This window comes from Cynocephalus volans, chromosome 10 (assembly GCF_027409185.1).
Source record: "Cynocephalus volans isolate mCynVol1 chromosome 10, mCynVol1.pri, whole genome shotgun sequence".
NCBI classification, from domain to species: domain Eukaryota; kingdom Metazoa; phylum Chordata; class Mammalia; order Dermoptera; family Cynocephalidae; genus Cynocephalus; species Cynocephalus volans.
In genome coordinates, this window is record NC_084469.1 from 23,820,875 (window position 1) to 23,830,432 (window position 9,558).

Here is a 9,558-nt window from a genome sequence, read left to right on the forward strand (position 1 = left end):
ATCCTGCCCAGCCCAACAGGGCTACCTGGGGACCGAAGCCTAGTCACAGCTGTAAAGCCCGGGAGTCGCAGGGGACCATCAGGCAGGGAGGGGTGGGGGTGGGGGTGAGCAAGGAGGGGGCCTGACATCTGCCCCATCTCTCCCCTTCGGCCTAAACCCTTGTCCCCTGCTGCTTCTCCTGGCAGCCACCAAAGGGTCCCTCTGGTCTCCCAGAAAAGAGAGCACTGAGAGATCTGGGGGGGAGGAAGGGAGTGGGATGCAGAGTGGAAGAAGGGCAGGAGGAATAAAGGGGCACTAAACTGCTCCCTCACCTCTTATGGCCTTTCTGTCCGTTTCGAAAGCCACTGCAGAGGGTCTTCATCTGCTCTGGGTCTTTGGGCAAGCCCCACCCCCTCAGGCCTCAGTTTCCTCCTCTGTTAAGAAGAGACAGCATCGCTCACCTCACAGTCCACCATGCAGGCAGACAAGCCAGGCAAGCAGAGGGGGATGCTTGGGTGTCAACAGCACCTTGGAACCCTTGGTCCCCAAACTCCTCTCCCTTCTCTCTGAAGAGTTCAGGGGAAATGTGGTTTTCCAGCTTCTGCCCTAAAGAAGGCACCTTGATATGGTGGAAGGAGCCCAGACTGGGGATCTGTCCACTTTGATTCAAGACCTAGATCTATTACCCATCAGTGCCTATGGTGAAAACAATGTTTCTTTCTTTAAACTTCAGTAGATACAACAAAATCCACCAGGAGTTCACTAGATTGGTGCCAAGCCCTATGTGCACATTGTACCTGCTTCACAACAGGCTGAGGGGAAGACATTACTCCAGGCAGTTTACAGATGAGAAAAGTGAGGCGTGGCGAGGCTGCCTGGTGTGCCACTGCCACAGCCAGTGGGAGCAGAACTGGAACTGGACCCAGAACTGTGTCTTCCTGCTGAAGGGCCCTGCCTGCCTAGTTGTCACTCAGGGCACCAAGGAAGTAAACGGGGATCTGCAGGGCCCATGGGCAGGAATACCAGAGCTCTGGCACTGTCACACCAAATGACCTCAGAGGGTCACTGACTTTTGTTTCCTCATGTGCAAAATGAGCAGATTGGACAAGATGCTTCCACCAACCTTCTACTAACCTTCTAATAACTCTAGTCCTCAAGGTGGCAGAGGGGTCGACCTGGGCATGGTGGCCCCACAGTCAGTACCTGCTCCTGGAGAGGATATTTTAACCAAAGACAACACTGGCAAGGCTGTAATTCAACCTGTCATTCGCTCCCACATATGTGTTCCTGTTATGTGCCAGCCAAGCAGCCAGGCAGACCACAACTTCGGATCTGTTGGCCCTACTGCTCAACTGCTATCAAATGCACTTTTGTGAGTGGTCAGGGATAAAAGAGTTAACTCCAGCATGACTGATGGGGTCACTGGGGCAGAAGCAGGGTAGGGAAGCTGGCTTTGTGGTGGAGGAAAGTCCACGGCCTCAAGGGTCCTGGAAGCCACCTGATAAGGCATTGGAGGTGCAGAGACTGAGCCCATGTCTTTGTCTCTCTCTGGGAACCCCACTCTGTGTGGTTAATCGTGTGTTCCAGGGCCACTGTCTCTGGGGCAGGTGTTTTCTCTGCAGCTCCTTGCTAATCCACTCAGCAATCTCATCTGAACCTCTTTTCAGCTCCCAGAACTCCCTTAAGCCAGCCTGTAGGAGGACTACAAATGAGATGGGTATCAGAGTCAGGCCATGGGAAGACCCCAGGCTGGAGAGAAGGGGGCTGGGCAGGACGGACACGGGGAAAGAATGCAGAAAAATCCTCTGGGCTCAGACTTGGCTCTCTTGGGAGGAGCTGCTTTCCCCACAGAGCTTTCAATCTCAGAAGTCCTTGTACTTCTTTCCAGCAAATTTTGATTCTCAGTCAAGAGAAATCTAGGCCGACCCTGTGGCTCACTCGGGAGAGTGCAGTGCTGGGAGTGCCGAGGCCGCGGGTTCGGATCCTATATAGGGATGGCCGGTGCACTCACTGGCTGAGCACGGTGCGGGCGACACCAAGCCAAGGGTTACGATCTCCTTACCGGTCACAAAAAAAAAAAAGAGAGAGAAATTCGTTGAACATCCACCGGGAATCAGACTTTGTAAAGGAAGTTTCCACATCCATTTAATTCTTACAGTCTCCCTGGAGTTAAAGATTATCATCCCCACTTTACAGAGGAGGAAACTGAGGCTCAGAGAGCTAATGTGATTGCCCCAATCACAAAGTCAGTAAGACTTGAACCCAGGTCTGAGTCCAAATCCAAGGTTCTGCCCCAGCAGCCCACCTAGGCTGCCCCACGCTCTGTTTGTAGCAGATTATAAATATAATTTCAATGGGATAGTCAATATTTGCCTGCTTTCCTTCTGAGAGATTAGCAAAATTGGGGTCTCTTTTGGGGGTCTGTGTAATGCATGCTCCCCAGTGCTTTGGAAGGGGAAAAGAGAGACACAATCAAGTCACTTTCAATTCTTCCTTTTCCTTCTTGCTCTTTTGAGCTCAGGAAGCAACTGTGCTTTGCTGACTTAACAGAAGTCTGCTCCAAACACTTTTGCTCATTAAACATTTGGAAGCATTTTTAAAGGAGAACCTGGAAGTGGCTTTGCCAACCCAGGAAACCCTATCTGGGTTAACTAGGATCCAGTCCCACATCTGCCACTGACCCGCTATTTGGCTTTGGGTCAAATATTTGACCGTGGGTCAAAACTCCCTAGTATTCAAGAAGGGCCTAAGAATGAGACTCAAAGTACAACCTGAAAAAGAAGAGTTTGTCAGAAACCAATGGAACAAATATAAAGCCATAACTAAAGGGTATATTACCTGCACAAAGTTATAAACGTCAGTAGTATAGATGAGAAATTAGAAATAAACCCAACCACGTATAAAAATCGACCAAATGATAACATTTCTTAAACAATGTATAAAGGAAGGGTTTCTTAATAAGTGATGCTGGCGTAAGTGGATAGGGATAAGATCCAGATAGAATAAAGGATTACATGATTTTTTTCTTTAAATCATAGAAAAAGTAGTAGGAAATAGAAGGGCAAATTTACAAGATCTGGAGAGAGATGAAAACTGTCTCAGGCCTGCAGCAACAGGAGGAATCACGAAGGAAAAGCCCAACAGATTCAATGATAGAAAATAAGACAATTTTATCATGATATTACACTATAACACCAGATTAATATTTATGGTAACTTTAAAATCTATTTAACTATTTAGGAAAACCATCAAGATATGGATATGAAAAAATTCCCTCAATAAGTTCAAATAGGAAATGAACACATAGAACATCAGGGGTGGAACTTGTGACCTTCAGGTTTCCTGCTTGCTGTAACTTCTGGGATCCATGGCAAAGAACTGGGGGAGTGGGTAAGGAGGGGTGGCATGGATTCAGTTGAAGGGTGACCACATAGGACCAACAAGACCAACATCATGGCTTGTAGCACTTGGGGTCCAGTTAGGTTCGTGCTGGGTCAAGGCTACTGTACGTGCTAAAGAACCAGACAGCATGGAGAGACTGTTCCAATTCCATCCTTAACACCTGGAACAGATCCCAGCAGACCCTAGTTTGAAACTGGGTGACCACTGCTGTCCCCTTGACTAGGAAGGGAAGGATGACATGCCCGACTAGTTCCAGTCTCCCATGCCATTGACCTCTGGAAGGTAAAGTCTAGAGCCACATTTGCTTACAGAGTCTCTGACAGGTATCATATCCCATAAACCACAGTTTGACCTGAGGGCTTTCTACTTCTGTATGAAATGTTGGGAAGGCTGCCTGTAATCCCAGCCAAATTTTCTTTCCTATGTGCACCAATCACCAAACTCTAACTTTAGGCAAGCCCAGAGGAAGAGGCAGAAAGGATAAAACATTTCAGCTTTCTGGGAGGTGTTTGTTTGTTTGTTTGTTTGTTTGTTTGTTTGTTTTGGCGCAACTGACTGGTATGAGGATCCAAACCCCTGCAAGGTTCGGTGTTACAATATTGCACTCTAACCAACTGAGCCAACCAGCCATCCAGCTTTCTGAATAACCTGGAATCCTTCTGAGGTCACCTGTCCATTTGTGAAGCTTCATACCTGCTCTTCCTTTAGCCCTTTCGGGGTAATGTTGAGGGATGGTTAATACATCTGCCAGGGTCAAAGCCATGCTCAGGAACAGTTCTTAAACACAAAGCACTGACAGTAAGGCAGACAACAGAAACGGGCTTCTAATGCTGCATGAGGGATGGGGAATAAACATCAGGCAGAACTTATTGTGAGAAAAAAAAAAACTGCCCAGAGTAAATTTTAGTAGTTCCTTTCCTAGAATTAATTTTGTCTGTCCAGAGTGATTTCTGGGTGGGCCTCCCCAGACACAGAGGGATGCTCTTTATGACACCCAGGATCTCTCTCCAGGTGGAGAAATTAGATTTCATAGACCATCGACTAATATTAGGTGCTACACGTTCTCTTTGCTCCTTTGAGTTCCTTCCAAATGGTTTGTTTTCAAATGTAAACACAGACACAAGGACTGGCAATGGAAATTGATTGAATGAGAAAGACAGACCCAGACAGAGCAAAAAGGAATGCTACATTTTGTTCTAGGTTCTGGTTCTAAATCTGGTAGGAGGTGTGAAGGGCTGGCAGCTTGGTGGCAGTGGTAGCCGTGGCAGCAGCAGGCCCCCTCCTGCCTTGGGGCAGGAGGCCAGCAGCTGCTGTACTCTTGGGAGCTAGAGGAATGATGGGTGGCACTCAGGAGCTCAGGGAGAGATGCTCTGCCCCGTCAGGACAGGAGCTGGTGGATGTTCCTCAAACCACAGCCAGGCCCCATGGTCAGTGTGGATGATAAGCCCAAATCCACATCCCAGGTCCGCAATGTCTTTCACGCTGCAATTCATCATCTTCAGACCCACTTGGACATCTGCATTTAGCTGGCTCCTCAAATTGAACTTGTGTAGAATGAAAGTTGTCATTTTTACCAACACCTTCCCCCCTCCCCACCCCATCCTGACTTTTCCTTTTCCTCCTATGCTCAGAATCACAAAGTTAGGTATGTGGTTCCCCTCACCTATTCAAGTCTATTAAGATCTTCCAGTTCTCCTATCACCATGTCTCTCTTCCTTTCCTTTCTCTTGGTCACCTTCCAAGTCAAGATGCCTGTCTCCATTCACTGCTGGAGGCTGCTGGTTAGTTTCTGTCGTCCCTGCAATCCATCTCACTTCTATTCCACTATCACACAGGATCTTTCCCAAGTGTCGCTTGGATCTCATAACAGCCCTCCTAAAAAATTTTCAAAGGCTCCCCTGCCTGCTGCAAAGGTCTGGTTCAAGCTACTTTTTCAGCTGCATCTCTCTCTCCAACCCAGCACATTCCCTCTGGCCCAACAAGACCAATCTCTTAAAGTTGTACAAACTTCATGGCACAGTCATTCTCACCCCAAGACCACAGAGCTCACTATCCCCCCACACCTGAACATCCTCTGCTTCCTCTCTTTCTGTGCCATGGGACAAAGAGGTAGAAGGAAATCCACAATAGCATCCAACACGAGTACCAAGCAAAGAAGAGAACCATTTTCTTGCTGAAGGTCAAATGTCCATCTCCAGAATCAAAAGTCAACACGTGGCCCTCCCAACTCTATTTCCTTCACCTAGACTCCAGGCATTGCAAATAATCACATACTATTTTCCGTCTGTAACCCCCTAGCACTCTCCCATCCTTACAGCAGAATTAAAGAAATAGAATCAGCTTTCAAAGAAGCCTATATTGTGAGACATTCCCCAAGGATGGCATAGATTTGACTTTAGTGGTGGCCATGGACCTTTGGTGGTGGAGGTAGAAAGGGAGAGGGATTCGTTAACCAAGTCCTTCTGCCACCTTCCCAGCCCCTTGCCGCAGTCCCCTGGCATACAGAGAACTTCCCAGGCATTCGACACATACTGTCCAATTTCTACGTGCTATAAACCTGGCTCTGGTGCAGCAGAGTTGGGAGGAACAAGGGAGGGATCCTCTCAGGGGAGCCCATGCTTCCTCCGGACCTGGAGAGCAGTGCTGCTCAGCCCCAGAGATGCACTAAGCCACACCCCCGCCCTACGTCACCATCTCAGGAGTGTAGAGCAGGGAAGCCCACGCAAGCCAGGAGACAGAGACTGATTTCAGGGAGGGCTGCAAGCGGGGGGTGGGGGGTGGGGGTGGGGTGTTAACTGCTCACATACCTGATCAAACAGGACTTTCCAGTGCTGGTAGAGAGGGAGGCCATGCAGAAGAGGAGGAAGAGGAGAGAAAGAAAGATATACTTGTCACTAAGGCCTCTGAAGCCCCCAGATGCTTCTGACATAGCCTCCCAACTGCTGCCCAGGAGTCATCACCAGGCTTAGCAACTGGCCAAACGAGACCAGGAAAAACCTGTAAAGAGCTCCCCAAATGAGTCTACACTGAGCAAAGGGAGGGAACTCACAGTAGGGAGGTCAGGTAAGGTGTCTGTCCCTAGTTTGGGGACAGTCAGGCTGAGGGACGAGCAGAACAAGGGTAATTCTCAACAATTACCAAATACAGGCGTCCAAGCGCCTCCGATAACTTCTGCTGCCGAAAGCTTATGTCCACTTCTACTCCCAGGCCTGGGGAATGCATGCCCACGTGCAATTCCATCAGAACCTGCTGCAGCGGGACTCAACCTGCCAGGGGCCAGACACCCTATGAGAACACCCTTGCATAAACGCTAACATTTTGCCTGCAGTTTTTTGTTCGTTTGTTTGTTTTCAGGGGGTGGGAGTCCCAAAGGCACCGAAATCCACCCATTCTTTTCCCATCTGTAAGGCTAAGTGGTGAGTACATGAGATTCTACCCAGGGTTTAGGGCCAGAAGGAAGTGATCGGTTTAACCACAGAAGCCAAAGAGAGAAGATCTTAAACTCCCCCCAGCCTCACTCAGACCTTCCAGCTTTAGCTGTGCAGGTTGGGGACGGGGACGGAGGCGGGGGGGGGGGACGGTGGCTGGCTTCACTTCCATCTCCCCACCCCGAGGGAGGGATGGGGCCGGGCAGGATGTCTGCCCATTTTCCACCTCTATCTGCAGGTTAACCGCCGGAGGGAGAAGCTCAAGAAACTCCAGCTCCCGGGCTTCCCAGCGCCGCCGGTGGCCCCCAGGACCGGAGGGACAGAGACCCCAGCAGCAGATGTCAGGGAGGCCTTCTGGGACAGTCCTTCCCTATCTCAGGCACCAGCACCGACGTGGTCTTGGACTCCTGAGCCCGTTCTGGGAGCAAAACCGCTCCCAGCACTCCTCTGCTCTGCCAGGATCAGGGACAGGGACCAGCCTGAATTTCAATCAGTGTCGCGACAGGGCAGGTGCCGGGCTGGAACTAATCCGGGAGCCCAGAAAGGGGTCTCCAGGCCCGTCAGCGCTCCCAGGGACCCGGGACTATGCGGCGCCCGCTCCTTCCCCGGGCTCGGAGAGCCCGCAGGTCGCGAGTGGGAGGGGAGGGGGAGTCACTGCTGTGACGCGGCCGCCTCTGCGGGAAAACGCCGTGTCCCGGGCACTGCACCAGCCGCGGGGAGGGGGCTCCTGCGGCCGACGTGTCCCCGGCGCAGCTGCAGGGCTGTGTCCCGCAGGGAAGCCGCGGGAGCCCGGGCGGGGGGTGGCGCGCGCGTGTGTTTGGGGGACACCGGTCCCTCCGCCCCCTCCCGCCCGCGGGGACCCGGCCAATCCGGGGAGCTCCCGCGTCACCTTGAAACCCCCCAGTCGCCCGGCGGGGGCGAGACCGGGGCAGCTGTCCCCCTAGAGCCCCTCAGAAAGTTTGCCCTGGCGGGGGAGGGGCACTCACGTCCTCCGGCGCCGCGGGCAGCCGCTCCTCGGCCTCGGGGTCCAGCTCCTCGATGCGCTCCGCCTCGGCGCCGGCGGCCACGGCGGGGCCCGGGCTGGGGTGCTCGCCCATGGCCCAGGCGGGGTCCAGGGCGGCCGGCGGCCGCGGGGCTCTTCCCGGGCGCCGGGCTAACTTTGCGCCGCGGCCGCCGCGCCGCGCCGGGGTCTCGGTGCGCGCCGCGCCGCCTCCGCGCCGGCCCCGCCGCCCGCTCCCGCCCCCATGGCCCCGGCCCCGCGCCGCCGCCTCGCGAGCCCGGGACGCCCGGCCCCTCCGCCGCCAAACTTCGCGCGCGCGGCCCCGCCGGCCTCCGCCTCCGCCCCGGCCCCCGCGCCAGCTCCGAGGCGAGGGCGCCCTGGGCTCGGCCCGGCCCCGCCGCTCCCCGCGGCCCCCGCTCTGCGCCCGAGTCTCCTCCTCCCCGCGGACTCCTCGGGGGCGGCGCGCGGGCGGGGGCGGGGCTGCTCGCGGGGACCGCCGGCCCCCGCCCCCCACCCAGCCCGGGCGCCACCACCCGGGCCGAATCGGTCAGAGCGGCGCGGCCCGGGGAGGGGAGAGGGACGCGGTGCGGTGGGGGTGGCGGGGAAGTGGCTGCACGGCCCGGAGCGGGGATGGGGACCCTGCTGTCCCCCGCCTCATCCTCAGCAGCCTCGGCTCCGGGACCGGGGACCGGGTCCGTTTTTCCCTCCGGGTTAACGACCACTTGGAGGCAGCAGAAGTGAGGTTTTCGCTAAGTTGGCAACGTCAGGGTTCACTAGGAGTGAATTGGGGGTGGGATGCAGTGAGCACGGAATCCCCCCAACTCCCTTACATCTCGCATCACTGAGACCTCAGATTCTGGGAGGCCCCGCCATGTCTGTGGATGGGAGAAGGCAGATAGGGGGGTCCCGGGCCCCAAACCCTAAATGTTGTCATCCCTACACCCAGAGCTATGGGAATGTGCCCGGGCTTCACGTGACTGCGTTGGCAACGTTTAAGTCCAGGGAAGTGCCCCAACTGGGGAAGGGGAGATAGAAAAAGTAAAGCACGCAGGACTGAAGTTAGCCAAAGGAGTAGGGGGTCATTTAAGGAAACAACTGGTGCTGTTTCCCTGCAGGAAAGAGCCCCCTGGAGAGACCATCTCCCGGAAGGAGAGGATCGCTTGTAAACGGTGCCCAGCTCTCCTAGGGGCTCGTAGGGGGCTCGGGGGCTCATTGCTGGCCATATCTCCCTGTCACTCCCCGGCCACACCAAGACCGTGCCCCCCCTTCCCTTCCTATTCCCACCATCCACTCACTAACTCCGCTTGGCCCCTCTCCCCTCCTCTCGGAAACAGGCTCTTTTCCATTAGTGAAAGTTGCAACTGATGTTGTCATCTTCATAAAGCAAACACGTAACTGCAGCCCCAGGATACAACCTGTGACCATCTCACCCAGCAGTGACTGCTCCCCTTAAACAGAGAGAAGGAAATTAACTCCTCCATTCTAATTAGGTGAGTTTGCTACAGACACCAATTTTCCTCTCGGTTTCAGAAAGTGTGATGATCGTTTCAACTATTTTTGATTCTCACCTCCCCCAGCCCCTCCCCGACTCTACTAACAAGTCAAGATCCTGCCAAGATTTCCTTGTAAATAAAACTGTCTGCTGGGGTGTGATTTTGAAAACAGCCTTCAGGGGACAGAAGACAGAGTCTGACTTCTTTGTGGAAAGAAGCCCAGAAGAATAAGTGGCTTCTGGGGACCCTGAAGTCG

General features: G+C 53.8%; 1 protein-coding gene across 2 annotated transcripts in view; it reads right to left on the reverse strand.

Annotated features, from left to right (window-relative positions):
* RHBDL3 (rhomboid like 3) overlaps nucleotides 1-7,906 on the reverse strand; it is a 42,126-nt gene extending 34,220 nt beyond the window's left edge. The window contains exons 1-2 of one of the 2 annotated variants that reach the window (XM_063112577.1): nucleotides 7,796-7,906; nucleotides 6,189-6,212 (exon numbers count right to left, since the gene is read on the reverse strand). In XM_063112577.1, coding sequence (XP_062968647.1) covers nucleotides 6,189-6,212; nucleotides 7,796-7,906 — 135 coding nt within the window. The remainder of the gene's footprint in view (nucleotides 1-6,188; nucleotides 6,213-7,795) is intronic. The other variant, XM_063112578.1, reaches the window with a different exon arrangement.
* Nucleotides 7,907-9,558: the final 1,652 nt, after the last annotated feature.